Here is a 17,080-nt window from a genome sequence, read left to right as displayed (position 1 = left end):
TCAGTAGTTATCAATAATGTTCAGTAGTAACCAGTGATGTTTAGTAGTTACCATTAACATTCAGTAAGTTAGCTGAATAATATTCAGTAGTTGCCTGAAAGGTTCAGTATCTACAGGTAGCTTTTAGCATGTAAATGAACAGTTCAGTATCTACAGGTAACGTTCTGCAGGTAAATGTACACTTCAGTAGTTAATGGTCAAGTTCATCAGGTAAATCAGCAGTTCGGTATCTACAGGTGAAGTTCAGTACCTACAGGTGAAGTTCAGTACCTACAGGTGAAGTTCAGTACCTACAGGTGAAGTTCAGTACCTACAGGTGAAGTTCAGTACCTACAGGTGAAGTTCGGTACCTACAGGTGAAGTTCGGTACCTACAGGTGAGTTCAGTAGTTACTGTCTCTTTTCCCTGGTGTGTGTAGCGTGTGATGTTGAAGCTTCTCACCAGAGGAGGACAGGTCATGGCCGCCGTTAAGCCCATGTGTCCCTGCGGGTCCCTCTGAGTGGAACCCGGAACAGGGGGCGGAGCCAGTGATGTCATCATCTTCTTTGGAGCAGAAATGGTGCTGGCCTGCATCAGAGCCATGCTGGAGAGGACGGCTTCACATCCGAGCAGCCCCGCCTTCACACACACACACACACGTATATTATTATAACGATTATTATTAACAGTACAATCATTTATCTTTTACAGGGAAAAATATCCACATACACACGAGGATGAAAAAAGGAAAATAACAACGATGAAGAATGAAGAATAAAAGGAAATAAATAAAAGCTGGTGGGTTTGGACCATGCACAGACTGACCCATTTCATATGGTCACGGACCGAGGTGGTTGGTATGTGTGACATCACAGAAGAGGACAGGGACAAGGGGAGGAGCCAGGAGCTGTCACTCAGGATGATGCAATAGACAATAGGACACGCCCACTGCTATCATCTGGCACCGGTTTTCGTCCTGTCCTAGAGAGAGAGAGAGAGAGAGAGAGAGTGAGAGAGATAGAGAAAGAGAGAGAGAGCGAGAGAGAAAGAGAGAGAGAGAGAAAGAGTGAGCGAGAGAGAGAAAGAGAGAGAGAAAGAGTGAGCGAGAGAGAGAAAGAGAGAGAGAAAGAGTGAGCGAGAGAGAGAAAGAGAGAGAGAAAGAGAGAGAGCGAGAGAGAAAGAGAGAGAGAAAGAGTGAGCGAGAGAGAAAGAGAGAGCGAGAGAGAGAAAGAGAGAGAGCGAGAGAGAGAGAAAGCAAGAGATAGAGAGAAAGCAAGAAAGAGAGAGAGAGAGAGACAGAGATAGAGAGAGATCGAGAGAGAGAAAGAGAGAGCAAGAAAGAGAGAGAGACACAGAGAGAGAGAGAAAGAGAGAGAGAGCGAGAGAGAGAGAAAGTGAGAGAGATACAGAACAGATAAATGGAGCGATGATTGTCAAATCGAACCGTAAACACGCGCAAGTATCGTGACGACGTAACCAGCCGTTTAGCTCGCTGCTAGTAAACTAGCTAGCAGGAGAGGCTAAACCAAAAAGTCAAAAAATGTTCAGCGTTACCATGACAACCATCAATATGTTAGCTAGCTAGGACTCAGGAGCTGTAGCTAACATTTTTCGAACCACGCAGTCCGTACTAATTCGAATGCGAGCTGGATCGTGGTGCGTGATGTTCGTTTCTTATTTCGTAAAAGCCCAAAAACACCTCCGAGAACTAAATAATGAGACTTTATCAATATTTAAAATTACATTTTCTATAAAGTTACGTCAATATTTTTTTTAAAAAAAATTACGAATAACGTTGTTCGTATTCTGTTTGATTCATACGATAATTGCTGCTTATATTATAACTGTTAAGAATAACTGGTATGTCTGTTTTACTAAATAAAAACTTCAAACTAAATCAGGAAAGAATTGCGATATGAGATTTTCGATATTATCGGCCAGCCATGATGTCACGTGACCTCCTCTGTCTGCCATTTAAACAAGAAACTTTTTATTGCTTCGATTTATTTTTGTTAGAAATTTGCAACACGTTGCAACCAGCATTTTATTTTATCACCTGAAATAAAAGATCGTATTAGCTCAATTATCAATATAATTATTTATCTTTATAATTTTCCGCAAATGTAACTACCGAACTAACTTCTGATCCAGGATCAGCTAAAATGGTTAGCTTTCTCTGTTTAGTTAGCTGGCTAACACAACAAATATATAAGAAAATAGGCAAAAGATAATATATTACTAAATGAAAGATGTTCAAATATTTAAAAAACAACAATCTAGCTAGGTTTTAGGTGCTAATGCATGCTAACAGATACGTATACAGATATTTAAGTAAAGCAGGCCAGCGCTAGCTTAGCATAGTTCGTTAGCTTGTGTGCTAAGTATCGTTAGCGCTCCACTCCCTTTCGAAAACAATTCCTTTTAGCAAATATAAAATCACACAGAATGCATGCACGCTCAGTTAAACAACATCCTAAACACCGCAAAACACACTGAATTATTTTAATAAGAGCAAAAAAATGCATTAGTTTATTACCTTCTAGGCTTTTGGTATGTGGCTAAAAAAAACTGGCTCCTTATCGCAGCGTCCACATCAGCTAGCGCGAGCTACAGTTTACAAACACAGGAAACAGCACCGGAAGTGCTCGCCGAGAACGCGCACTCGACGCAAACCCGGAAGTGCTTCCCGAGAACGCGCACGAAAGAGACTCTACAGTTTAATCGCCTTTGAATCACGATTTGTTTTTTGTTTCCTGAAATCAATAAAGACTCAATTTCGATATTAATGAGTTCACTGTTAACTATGGTTAGCTAATGAGTAAGATTATTGATTGATTTTGGTGAATAAATCATTGTTTTTGTAGATTTTTCAGTCATGGTTCGTCTCAGGGATAAAGATTTTTTTAAAAGATTTTTTTTAAATTATTAAATATTAAACACATTATACAGCCAGTAAACGTTCCTCCCATGGAGTAAAAAAAATCAGTTACACTGTTAAACAAATATTCTGTATTACACTGGCAGCTCTTTTCCTAGTTTTATTTTTTAAAAATTAGTTCAATAACATTAAACTGACCATCCAATTTATCAGGAGCATCTGTACACCTCATTCTGAGGGCTGTACGGCGTCTCACCTGATCATCGCTCTGATTAATGTGATTATTTTCAGTTTGTAACTATAACCGTAAAGTTCTGTTCTTCAGTCGTCGTTTGTTCCTGACGTGTTAGCAGTGAAGATAACGATTCACTGCATTACACCATCGTCTAATGTTTTCTCAGGTAAAAAATCCAACAAGACACAGTCGGTTGAAACTTCAACCAACTCACCTGTACACCTGCACATGCACTGAGCTGAAGACGGGTTCGAGCTGACAGGAAAGGCTTCGCTAACTCAAATAACCACTCTGTACAACCATGATGAGCAGAAAAGCATCTCAGAACGCATAACATGCCGATGAGGTGGATAGACAAAAAATACAAAACAACAAAAGTATTGAAGGACTAAGATATGTGAAATCTGAGTCTTTCTTGCTGTAGTATTCACCCAATAAAATAGAAAAATATTTGTAATACTTATGTGAGGGAAAGTTATTCAGTGTTAATCAGATTTCTCAGGAAACCTTTTGCAGTAATCTGATTTCCACATACAGATGTTTCTTCTCTGGAAAAAGGCCATTTTTTGGTAAATGTACAGTAAATGACTGCAGCTCATGCGTAGCTCTATACGGCGTCTCAGCCCATCATCTCTCCGATTAATAGGATTATTATCAGTGTGTTACTCGAACTGTACTTTCTATTCTTCAGTCACCATCTTGGGTTTGTTCCTGCCGGGTTAGTGATGATGGCAAAAGTTAACTGCATTACACGTCATCTAACATTTGTTCATCAGGTGAATCAGACCCTGTCCTGACGCACCTGTCCTGATTATGAAATCTGTTCTGCTCTTCACAGTGTGTACGGTTGTGTAAAGCGAAACCACACTATGCACTCCACTGAATATTTCCCATGAATTCTGTAACATTAACATTTCAACTTTTCATGATATAAAGATGTTTTAATGTTTCCAAATTCTGACACTATTTCAAACCGTTCTTTGACAGACAATTTGAAATTTTTGTACAGAAACCCTTTTTTGACTTTTTGTTTTTAAAAAATCTAGAGAAAGTGTAAAGAAATGTAATTTTTTGCAACAAGACATTTAGTGTGTTGGATTGAACTTTCCTGTAACACTAATATTTGACTAACATGTAATATAACTGGACGTTATGAATGCTGTAAGGTCTGCGCTCTGCCTCACACACCTTCAGAACAATGTCACTCTTCTGCATGTTGTTACCTGTTCAGTTCAACTCTTCATCCCACACATGCTTTTACAGGAAGCACCCAAACCAGATTCAGAAGCCTGAAATGATGGCCCCGCTCACTTTAATTCTCCAAGACATGATGGGTTGATTCCTCTGTCACTCACCTGTATACCTGCTCGTTCATGCAATTATCCAATCCAGCCAACCGTGTTGCATCAGCAGTGCACTGTACACTGTAAACCCTAATGTTGTCTTTACGGAAAACAATCAAGTAATCATGACTAACCATTACTTAAAATGTTGTGTTTTGTACCCATAAATCAAAAATCTAAGTTAGTTAAACTTATTTACCTACAGAATACATAAACTTAAGATTTCAAGAACACAGAATTCATGATTCAGTAAAACAGCTCACTCTGGTTTTTCTTTGATGTGATTGGCCATGCGAGGAGTTCTGCCTGGCAACAAGAGAACTAACGCTCTGATTGGTAGATACCTGCACAAGGTGATCCTCTTAGTCTCATCGACTCTGTGTGTTTACGAAGAAAGTACAATCAATACAGTCAACTTGTTCGAGTTTTCAGTGTATAAAATCATGCAAATACAGGTCAAGAGCTTCAGTTAATATTCACATCAAACATCAGAATGGGGAAAAATGTGATCTTAGTGCCTTTGAGCGTGACATACACTATGTTGCCAAAAGTATTGGGACACCCCTCCAAATCGTTGAATTCAGGTGTTCCAATCACTTCCATGGCCACAGGTGTATCAAAAGCACCTAGGCATGCAGACTGCTTCTACAAACATTTGTGAAAGAATGGGTCGCTCTCAGGAGCTCAGTGAATTCAAGCGTGGTACCGTGATAGGTTGCCACCTGTGCAATAAGTCCATTCGTGAAGTTTCCTCACGGTGAACTGTTAGTGGTATTATAACAAAGTGGAAGCAATTGGGAACAACAGCAACTCAGCCACGAAGTGGTCGGCCACGTAAAATCACAGAGCGGGGTCAGCGCATGCTGAGGCACACAGTGTGCAGAAGTCGCCAACTTTCTGCAGAGTCAATAGCTACAGACCTCCAAACTTCATGTGGCCTTCAGATTAGCTCAAGTACAGTGCGTAGAGAGCTTCATGGAATGGGTTTCCATGGCCGAGCAGCTGCATCCAAGCCACACATCACCAAGTGCAATGCAAAGCGTCGGATGCAGTGGTGTAAAGCACGCCGCCACTGGACGTGTTCTCTGGAGTGACAAATCACGCTTCTCTGTCTGGCAATCCGATGGACGAGTCTGGGTTTGGCAGTTGCCAGGAGAACGTTACTTGCCTGACTGCATTGTGCCGAGTGTAAAGTGTGGTGGAGGGGGGATTATGGTGTGGGGTTGTTTTTCAGGAGTTGGGCTTGGCCCCTTAGTTCCAGTGAAAGGAACTCTTAATGCTTCAGCGTACCAAGACATTTTGGACAATTTCATGCTCCCAACTTTGTGGGAACAGTTTGGAGCGGGCCCCTTCCTGTTCCAACATGACTGCGCACCAGTGCACAAAGCAAGGTCCATAAAGACATGGATGAGCGAGTTTGGTGTGGAGGAACTTGACTGGCCTGCACAGAGTCCTGACCTCAACCCGATAGAAGACCTTTGGGATGAATTAGAGCGGAGACTGAGAGCCAGGCCTTCTCGTCCAGCATCAGTGCCTGAACTCACACATGCGCTTCTAGAAGAATGATCAAAAATTCCCATAAACACACTCCTAAACCTTGTGGAAAGCCTTCCCAGAAGAGCTGAAGCTGTAATAGCTGTAAAGGGTGGGACAACTCCATATTAAACCCTACGGATTAAGAATGGGATGTCATTAAATTTCATGTGCATGTAAAGGCAGACGTCCTTTTGGCAATGTAGTGTAGTTATTGGTGCCAGGTTGAGTTTTTCAGAAGTCTTCTGGGATTTTCACATACAGCAATCTCTAGAGTTTACACCGAATAGTGCAAAAAAAAAATCCAGAGAGTGGCAGTTTTGCGGGCAGAAACGCCATGTTGATGATTGAGGTCAGAGGAGAATGGCCAGACTGGTTTGTGCTAACAGGAACTCAGATAACAACTCTTTACAAACATGGTGAGCAGAAAAGGATCTCAGAATGTTCAACACATCGAACTTTGAGGCTGATGGGCTACAACAGCAGAAGACCAGAGAATAACATCAACAGAGAGAAGACCAGAGAAGACCATTTAATAATAAATATTATATTGACATTACCTTCCTAATTTCAATTTAAAACATCAATTAGATTCACGTTGATACTGAAGTACGTTGAAGTCATTGTGACATTAAAAAAAAAGTCTGATCTTTTTCCACCTTTAATGTGATATAACAACCAACACAATTCAAGTGAAAAACAAACACAAACATTTAAGGGAAAAAAAAAATGGAAAAACATACAAGAACCTGGAACATAAGTATGCACACCCTTTTAAAATAAGTCATGTGACTGTGCTCAGACTGAACCAATCACATTCAAACTCGTGTTCAGAAGTAATTATCATACAGCTGTCATCACTGAAGTGATTCTGATTAACCCATAATAAATCAGAGGACCAAGACAGAACATTTTGCACATAATTCTAAAAAATATGTTTGGCAAAAACAAGAGATCTTATCACCTAAAGAACACCACAGCGACAGTTAAACATGGTGGTGGCAGCATCACGCTATGGTTCTGCTTCTCTTCAGCTGGAACTGAGGCTCTAATCATGATAGACAGAATCATGGATAGCTCCAAATACCAGTCTACAAGTACCAAAGTACCTGCAGGCGTCTGTTAGACAGCTGAAGATGAAGAACGATTTCACTTTCCAGCGCGATAACGACCCAAAGCACAAACTCAAGCCAACAAAGGAGCGACGTCAGAAGAAGAAGATCAGTGTTTTGGAATGGTCCAGTCAGATCACAGATCTAAATCCAGATCAGAAACCTGTGGAATGATAGAAGAGGGCTGCATACAGGAGATCTCTCTCTCTCTCTCTCTCTCTCTCTCTCTCTCTCTCTCTCTCTGATGGATCTGGAGCATTTTTGTAAGGAAGAGTGGAATAAATTACTAAATGAAGATGCGATAATTCGGGAGGCTCTTACCCAAAAACACTGAGTGCTGAATTACAAAACAAAGTGGTAGTTAAGGGGTGTGTATACTTATGCAACCAGGTTATTATACATTTTTTCTTTTTCCTTTTCCCCCCTAAACTGTTTCTATTTGGTTTTCACTTGAGTGTTGTTGGCTGGTGTATCACATTAAAGGTCTTTTTTTTTTAAACTTTTATGTGCACATCAGGCAGTGTACCGTCCAAACCTTATCATCATCATCATATATTTATTTTATACTAAAATAACAAATCAAAGGTATTTAAGAAATATAGTAAGTGAAATGTGAATCACTTCTTGCTGTGGAATTTACTGTGTAACTCTTCACTGAGTCAAAGACTTTTAAAGATTTCTAAAACAGATTCTGCAGCGTTTGTGATGATGACAATCCTTTACACATCATCTAACTTTTTTTTTCTGATGAATTAAACCTGATCAAATTTCTGCTGAAGTAAACTCCGCCCTGAGGCACACTGATCTGTGATTAGTGTGTGCTGTTGTGTAAGGTGAAATCCCATAAACTAGAAGTGAAAATTGAAATCTTTGGTATTTGTTTGTCATAAACTCCTATGTTAAATAAATTAATAGTAACAAAACAAAACAAAACAAAACAAAACAAATCACTATCAGTGCACAGGTTTGCACTCCGCTTTCTCACTGTGATAGAAATATTTTCTAATAATTTGTATGTTGCACGTCTCTTTTTCCCAGATCTTCCAGATCTGTGTTTGTGTTTTGTATGAGACACATTTCATTTTTAACTTATTTTTAAATAAGTAAAATTTTATTCTAAAAAAATTCTATAATATTAAATTAATAATAAGTCATATGTACATAAGATTAAAATATAAATAATATTATAATATAATGCTATTTAATTTAATTTATAATATATAATATTAAATCAATAAAATTAACATTATTATACATTTTAAAGAAAAATACACTTAGATTTATTAATTTTTCATCCAGAAACTTTGAAGGATGTAAACATTTAGGCTCAATTTATTTGATTTTTTTGCTGTTTTTTTTTTTAGTGTACATGTTATAATAAAGTAATTTTTTTCAGGTGTTTCTGTGCACTTATGTTTTAAAGCATTCTCTAATAACGTGATTGTTTTACTTTCCTTTTATTTTTCTTTCTCCTGGATTCTGTAACACCTCATATAACAACAGAGGGTTGTTTTACTATGGTTAGCTGAACTCTGAATGATCTGCGCTCTGACTCATCTTTCACTCTTCTACGTGTTGCTCCATATTCAGTGCTTTGGGTTTAATGTCTTCAGTTTCACCTGTTCTTCCCACACATTTTTTATGGGGAACACTCAAACAAGAGTCAGAGGCCTGAAGTGACGGCTCCGCCCACTTTAAGTAAAAAAGACACGATTGATTGACTCCTCTGATGATCTAATCCAGTAGATCATCTTCTATACACCTCCTTATCTCTCAATCTATCAATAAGCTTTTTTAGTTCTAATAATAATAATAATAATAATAATGTAGTTGCATATTAATCTTTATTATTAGCATGTCATCTTCAACACCATCCAGGATTTATTTGATAAGAAATTTCTGAGGTTTTTTTTAGTTTTTTTTGTTTTGTTTAAACTTGTTTCATTGACATGTTGCACTATTTTCACTTCAGTTAAAAGTTTCCTACATTACCCACAATCCTGTTCAACATCTTGCTGATAGAGGTGTCAGTGGGATTTATGCTGCATTCGACTTCGGAAGCATAAAGTCGGAACTTACGTCATTTTCACCCTCGCAGTTACAAAGCTTGAGATACAAAGTTGGAAAAAAAAAAAAACCCACGGACGCCTCCATGTTGGTCTTTTGCTTTCAGCACGCTAGCCAGCTAACTGTGATGAGTGAAGTGTATTTTTCTCCTCAGAACAGTGAACTGTAGAGTCAGTGTTGTAGATTTAACAAGCCAACGTGTGTATGATGAGTGATCTAAAGCTAATACTTGTTTATACAATGTAAGTCATTTAAACAGTAAAGACATGCTGCTGTGTTTGCTGCTGATGCTGTGAGCGGCCATTTTGATTTGACGTCACTCCCTGAACTTGGAGTCGAGGAAAACAATCCCGAGTTTACGAGTAGGAATTCCACATCGAGGAGGTACTTTCTTTGGTTTGTGCTGCAGAGTGCTGCAGCGGGGCTTTAGTCCATGACTCTGTCCAGCTTTCCCTCACCTCCTCATCCGTGCGCTCTGGCTAACCAGCCGAGCCGAGCCGAGTCTCCGCTCTAACGCAACTCAGCGCAACTGCATGTGGAGCTGCAATGAAAACATAGTTAATGTGTTTCAGGATAGAGGCTTCCTTTAAGTGTTTACATTAAGAAATAAAATGATAAAATGTACACATGAGAAAGAATCAGGACTCCTGTTTCCCTCTAAAAACATTGTAGAGTTAAAGGGAGAATCCAGCCTGAAACACAGATTAATGTTGAAATATTTGTCATGTGTTGAGGTGCTAGTGTGTTGGGTGGTGCTGCTTGTGTGGTGCTCTGTGGTACGTCAGTTACGGTGGAGATTAACAGAAAAAAATTACAATGATCTCAAGTGATACTGATCAGGTTTCTCTGGTTTCTCCTAACAACAAAACTTCCAAAAAACTCCTTGCCAAAAATGTTCCACGTCAGACAACAATAGCTCGATAACGATGTACGAGATGACTAGTGCGATGGAGTTAACAGAGTTAAATCAGCAGGTAGTTAAACGGCATTCTGGGTAATGTAAGAAACCGTCAACCGAAATAAAAATTTATGTCCATAAAAGAGTTTAAACTGAAAAAAACTCAGAATTTTATTATAAAATAAATGTTGGATGCCTTTAAAGCTGTTAAAGATGGGTGTTAATTATAAAGATTAATATGCAAATGCTTCAGAATGGATTTTAACTTTATAATCCAACACACACACACACACACACACACACACATCAGTCACTGTGTAGGCTGCTAGGGTTTCCTCTTTCCTCACTTTCCTCATTTCTAAAACATGTGCAACATTCAAACACACAGCCCACAATGTGTGGGAAGAACAAGGGAATCCCGAAAGAGGCGGATGTATAGTGGCAGCTCTGATATGAAGTAATGAATTTCAAGTGACAAGTCTGAAGACAGTAAAGTGAGCATGTAAAAACATGCAGGAGAGTGGCATTATCACTGTTGCTCCAAAGGAGGCTCAGAGAAACAGTGAGTCAGAGCATTCAGCATTTCAGCATTACATTCTGCTTAAAATAGGGTGCGTACTGGGGAATCCCTGCAGCCCACATGCTGACTGGTGTGTGTGTGTGTGGATTGCGTTGAGAAATGGAGTGAAAATCTAATATGTATGTTAATAGTCTGTATACCGGACCATGTAGCTAACACCCAAATAATTTCTGATTATAACAGAGTACATCTTTAGTATTGCACTTTGAATATAAGAACAAAAAAACTTGAAATCAGACGCGGTGTTGATTACGGATCTTTAAAAACTAGAGATTAGAGATTTTTTCATTCAAAAATTGCGAAACAAGGGTTACGTATCAGAAGACTGGTCATTTTTATATCTCACTACTCATTAAAAAAATGTCTGGTTAAAATCAGCCCAACTAGTAACTCAACTAGGTAAGGAATAACACACACAGGGGTGTGACTCGGGCCGACACGAAGCGGAGTTTAGAGTGTGTTATTCCACTGATACCACAGCAATTTATTCCCCGTGTGTTTGCTGTTATAATGAGCTCCACTCTTCTGGGAAGTCTTTCCACTAGATGTTGGAGCGTGGCTGTGGGGATTTGTGTTCATTCAGCTACAAGAGCATTAGTGAGGTCAGGCGCTGATGTTGGGATGTCGAGGAGGTCTGGGGTTCAGTCGGTGTTCCAGTTCATCTCAAAGGTGTTCAGTGGGGTTGAGGTCAGGGCTCTGTGCAGGACACTCGAGTTCTTCCACTCCAACCTTCACACACCATGTCTTCATGGAGCTCGCTTTGTGCACAGGGGCATTGTCATGCTGGAACAGGTTTGAGCATCTTAGTTCCAGTGAAGGGAAACTGTAAAGCTACAGCACACAGAGACGTTCTGTACAATTGTGTGTTTCAAACTTTGTGGTTACAGTTTGGGGATGAAGCACATATGGGTATGATGGTCAGGGGTGCACATACTTTTGGTCATATAGTGTAGATTAGTGTCAGAGGAGTGAAAAAGACTAAATGATGCGTACACCATTAATTTAAACATGGCTTGTCTGAAAGTGAGTCTCTGTAACATTTCAAAATATTTGCACACAAAATCCTTTATTGTTATTTCTAACATTAATTTGTGAAATTAAATTAAAGCCGAGATTGTGAGTTTCATCAAGTGTAAATCAAGCAACCCCTCGCTAACCTAACATCAGTGAGTGTTCTATCACGAACAGCATCATGTCCCGGGATTAACGGCGACTAACAGAAAAGATGTTATTCACGAAAAGTCATGTGTTTGTAACCAGGTAATACGTAGTTACAACAGTAACTGAGCTAATAAGCGAACAAAAATTTACGTAAGCGACTGGGATGAGTTTGAGTTTATTATTTAAACACATCCAAGTGAAAAAAATCAGTCTGACCATCAGGAAGTGTTGAGACTGAGCCTGTAGTTTGCTGACTGCACAGAAAAGTGCATTTTTAACCATCTGATTTGAAGGTGCACAATATTTTTAGGACACAAAGGTGAATTAAACAAACAAGCAAACAACATTGCATAAGTATTCACCCCCTTTGGCTGCAATTCCAGCTGCAAGTCTCTAATTCAGCTTTGCACATCTGGATCCTGGTATTTTTGCTGATTCTTTGGTTGAATATTGAATATTTCCTGCTATTTTAATATTATGCGTTATTTTGTGTAGATTCATGAGATAAAAACCCAAATAAGTCCATTTCAGTTTCAGGTTGTAACACTACAAAATGTGTTCAAGGTTGAAGGAATACTTATCACAATACAGTACGGTAAATGTGACTTGTTATTAATTCATCATTATGAATCACATTTACAGGATTTATTCAAAATATTTCAGGTGGTATGAGAGAAAGAGAGAGAGAGAGAGAGAGAGAGTGAGAGAGTGCATACTGTGATGCTCGCTCGACCGGTTAACATTGATCTGAGTGATATGATATATCAATATCGTGATAAATTACGAAATCGCGATACTTTTCTAAAATATCGTGGATTGATTTTTTTTATAATTAAAAATTGATTGGGCGCTGCTGATTTAATGTTAACATTTTGGATTGAAAGTTTACAATTGTTAGATTTTTACAATTTATTTTCAATTTCAGTGTTTAGAAATTAATGATTTAAAACTGTTTTTACAGATTATATTTTTCTTTATTTTCTTTGTGTTCAATAATGAATTATTTCAGGTACAGTTTTTCGTCATATTGCCCACCACTACTCTGCGCTTTAACGTTTTTAAGAAAGTACTGCACGATCTGATGGCAGGAAATCACAGTTTGTACTGAACCTGCGGAGTGTGTGTGTGTGAGTGTGTGAGTGTGTGTGTGTGTGTGTGTGTGTGTGTGAGATGTGTTCAGTCCTGCAGCCTCAGAGCTCTGCAAGCTGCCTGCACTAACGCCACACTGCTCTGACTCAGGGGTCTGTGAATCGCAGCCAAGGAATCTGCCATTTTAAAAATATTTAACCTTTTTAACTAATTTTTAACCTTTTTAACTCTTGCTTTCTTAAAAATTCAAAAACAAGTAACTCTATAAATAAAATGAACATGAATCTAATCATTTTAATAATAATAATAATAATAATAATAATAATAATAAATGCATTACTACTACTAATAATAATGATCATCATCGTTTTATATTAAGTACAAAATGAAATGTAAAGTTATAAAATACTAAAGCTGGGAAAGACTGTTTTAAAATTTAGAAACATTAACATGGAGAAATTTAACACAGTTAAATCTTGACATTTAGGACAGTTACAATTTCCAAATAAATTTTAAACCGTAAAGCGGGAAAGCGTTTTGTACCTGTCACTTAGTTGTTATGGACACCAATACGACAGAGTATCTAGAAACAATTTTAAAAAATCATTTTACAGATATTCTTTTTTTAAAGATTCTTTAACTCACATTTCATTACATTTTACATTTTATTCTTTTTTAAAGATAATTGTATAGTTCATCACTTCTGGTAAAAACGATTACAATTTTCTGGCATCATCTTGTACTAGTTTTTTGCTTGTCCAATTAAATGATCTCTAGGACGTTTAAGCCCCGCCCCCTGTGAGCGTGTCTTGCTCTACAGTAGCAGCTCATTAGCAGTAAACATGGTTCATCTGTGTGTTTTTAGCCGTGTGTCTTCCTGCACAATATTCCCTTTTCCAATCGAGAAACAAAACAGCCGAGGTTTATGGGCGGAGTTTGTGTGAGTTGGTGGTCATGTGACTTTTACCAACTTGGGGCTGTTCAGTGCTGGAATGTCATGACTTCAGAGTGATGGAGAATTCGACGTTTATCCACCGTCTCCATCAGTACGAGTCAGTGATATCATTTTATCTCCCACTCAGACGAGTTATAAACTCTTCACTGTTCTCCATATTTAGCTAGCTCGCTAAGCTACTGTCAGGTTTGTTTAGATTGGACAGGGACATTGCATGGAGTGTCTTGAATGCTATTGATTGATATTGGAATTAAATCCGGACTCTCGGGAGTGCACAACATACAGTAACACTCTCTGCTGGACCACCAAGGAGCACACCAAAACTTAACAATTTTAATATAATGACCACGGTAACAATTTAATGAAATGCGAGTTACACCGTCACTTAATGAGAGCCTGATTTTATATTTTCCTTTGTGAGTGCGTCGCCATGCCCGGCGGTAATCAGACCATTACTTCAGTGGTAGCATGTTTGAGTCAAAACAAAGTACGAGTAAAAAAAAAAAAAGCACCTAGGAAATTTAACCCAGAATGGACATCTAAATGTCATTAAATTTTTTTTTTAATGAATCAAATCCTGGCTTTTTTTTCTTATGCCTTGTGTGTTTGGAATGCACGGTAGTCACAAAGGAACATGATTTACAAAGACAAAACACCCGCACACACAGAAACACAAAACACACAAAACTCAGTGATTAATTGGGTATGAACAGAAAGCAAAAGATTGAAACACTGAAAAAGCAACCGAAGCGTGAATGTAATCAAAAAGAACCTCAGGAGTCAAAGACAGGTCTTACTGCTGGTTATAATGAGTTGCTACAACAATGAGTTGCTAAACCTGCTGAATTTGTGAAAGATGGAATGATGGAGGTATTTGCTGTACTATTCATGGAGAACAAAGACAAAGAGACAGCACCACAGCTCTCAAGAACTATTCAAACAGCTTCATCGGATTTCTGAAGAGGAATTTAGGGTCAGATCTCACAATCAAAACACAACCATTGCATAATACCCCAGGAAGCATTGTGCAGAAAACGTTTACATTTAAAGATATTATGGACTTCGTGCTAGCTGTTTGCTTTATTCGTGCAAGATTCCTAAATCACAGAGACTTTCACTCTTCTCTGGACTCTTATCTATAACTCGGAAGTGAGGTTTGATAAACCATGTTAATGGTTTGTAAGGATTTTTTTCTCTGTGAAAAGAAATCAAGAGAGGAAAGTTAAAAACACTGACCGGAATGCTGATCTGCTCTTTTTAACAGACCTAAGTGGCCACTTACATGATCTCAATCTCAAATTCAGAGGAAAGACACCAGTTAAAGAAAGGGAATGTGACACATTTTACAAGAGATGTAATTTTGGCAAGGATTAAAACTGTAGTCTGAAGACATGAGGCAGGCCTTTACTGTGAGATTTGGACTGATCAGGAATGAAAAGATGCACTCAGACTACTAGGGGGCCATTTTTTGGAAGCTAAGAGCCTTTATTTATCCAATGAACCTTCAAAGAACCCTTGAAGAACCCATTTTTTCTAAGAGTGTGTGTATTAACTGGGGAAGTGTGTGGTACAAACCCCAAATTAATGCTATTTATTTTTCTCTTAATATCTAGAGTGAGGGGAAAGAAGTATTCAGACACTTTTGGGCACTGACTCACCTAGAGACCACTGAGAGCACTGTGAGAGTCATATTCTTTGACTTCTCCAGTGCTTTCAACACGATACAGCCAGCACTGCTGCGTGGGAAGCTGGAGCGGTCGGGGGTGGATGATCACCTGGCTGCATGGACAATCGACTACCTCACCAACAGACCACAGTATGTAAGGTTGCGTGACTGTGTGTCTGAGGTAGTAGTCTGCAACACTGGGGCTCCCCAGGGCACGGTGCTCTCCCCGTTCCTTTTCACACTGTACACCTCGGACTTCAGTTATAACACCAACACCTGCCACCTCCAAAAGTTCTCAGATGATACAGCCATTGTTGGATGTGTATCTGATGGGAATGAACAGGAATACAGGGACGTCATCAAGGACTTTGTTGACTGGTGTGAGCGTAACCACTTTCCACGAAGGAGATGGTGATTGACTTCCGGAGAAGGAGAACACTGCACCACATACCAGTGACCATCCAGGGCTTGGACATTGAGTTGGTGGATACGTTCAAGTACCTAGGTGTCCACTTGAACAATAGACTGGACTGGCTGGATAACACTGATGCTCTGTACAAGAAGGGCCAGCGTCACCTCCACCTGCTGAGGAGACTAGGGTCCTTTGGAGTGTGCAGGACATCATTAAGGACATTTTTCGATACTGTGGTGGCCTCCGCAATTCTGTATGCTGTAGTCTGCTGGGTGAGAGGCAGTGCAGAGCGGGACAGGAAGAGACTGAACAAGCTGGTTAGGAGAGCCAGCTCTGTCCTGGGCTGCCCACTGGACTCTGTGGAGGTGGTGGGTAAGTGGAGGATGTTAGCCAAGCTGACATCTATTATGAACAACACCTCTCACCCCCTGTATGGGTCTGTGGAGACCCTGTGCAGCTCTTTCAGCAGCAGACTGCTACACCCCCAGTGTAGGAAGGAGCGCTACCGCAGGTCATTCATACCAGTGACTGTCAGACTTTACAACACCGCATTACAGTGATGTTCAAATGTGCAATATTTTATCATTTTATTTCTTTTATTTAACTTCTCTTTCTTCCTATCGTTAGACTTTAATACCTGCACTTTAACTGTCTGTGAGCTGCTGTGATAAGCTGCTGTGTGTTTTTTTAATATACTTCCAGTGCATATATCTACTTTTGACTTTGTACTTATAAATATAAACAAAAAAAGTGTGTATTCATAAGCAGAAACAATGATATGATAGGGAACAATGAAACTGATAGGGAAAAAAGCATTCAGACACCACAGTTGAACAATGTTAGTACTTTTTGCAAAGCTGTTGTTGGTAGTTACAGCTTGGAGACATCTAAGAAGTATCTCACTTTCTGCAGCACTGTGGCTCAATTTTGGCCCATTCCTCTTGACAAAGCATTTTCAATTCCGCCAAGGTTACAGGTGTCCTTCTCCAATTTTCAAAATCTTTCACAAATAAATAAATAAATAAATAAATAAATAAATAAATAAAGCCAGGAGATTGGAGAGTATGTTTGGGGTCATTGTCTTGTTGAAACCTCCATCTTCACCCTAGATTCAGTTTCTTGGCCTATGAGATTAAATCCTCCTCCTGCCCCAGTAGCGTTTGCAGAGAAAC

At 39.1% G+C, this 17,080-nt stretch overlaps 1 protein-coding gene across 14 annotated transcripts in view; it reads right to left on the bottom strand.

Moving 5' to 3' along the window:
* The window catches only part of znf740a (zinc finger protein 740a), a 29,866-nt gene extending 27,199 nt beyond the window's left edge, over positions 1-2,667 (bottom strand). For all 14 annotated transcript variants that reach the window (XM_053227075.1, XM_053227077.1, XM_053227083.1 and 11 more), the window contains exons 1-3: positions 2,516-2,667; positions 805-960; positions 442-618 (exon numbers count right to left, since the gene is read on the bottom strand). In XM_053227075.1, the coding sequence (XP_053083050.1) occupies positions 442-618; positions 805-849 (222 nt within the window). In that variant the 5' untranslated portion in view covers positions 850-960; positions 2,516-2,667. The remainder of the gene's footprint in view (positions 1-441; positions 619-804; positions 961-2,515) is intronic.
* Between the last annotated feature and the right edge of the window lie 14,413 nt (positions 2,668-17,080).

The sequence above is a fragment of the Pangasianodon hypophthalmus genome, chromosome 20 (genome assembly GCF_027358585.1).
Source record: "Pangasianodon hypophthalmus isolate fPanHyp1 chromosome 20, fPanHyp1.pri, whole genome shotgun sequence".
NCBI lineage: Eukaryota > Metazoa > Chordata > Actinopteri > Siluriformes > Pangasiidae > Pangasianodon > Pangasianodon hypophthalmus.
Note: the sequence above shows the minus strand (reverse complement) of the source record. Positions and strands in the feature narration are given on the sequence as shown.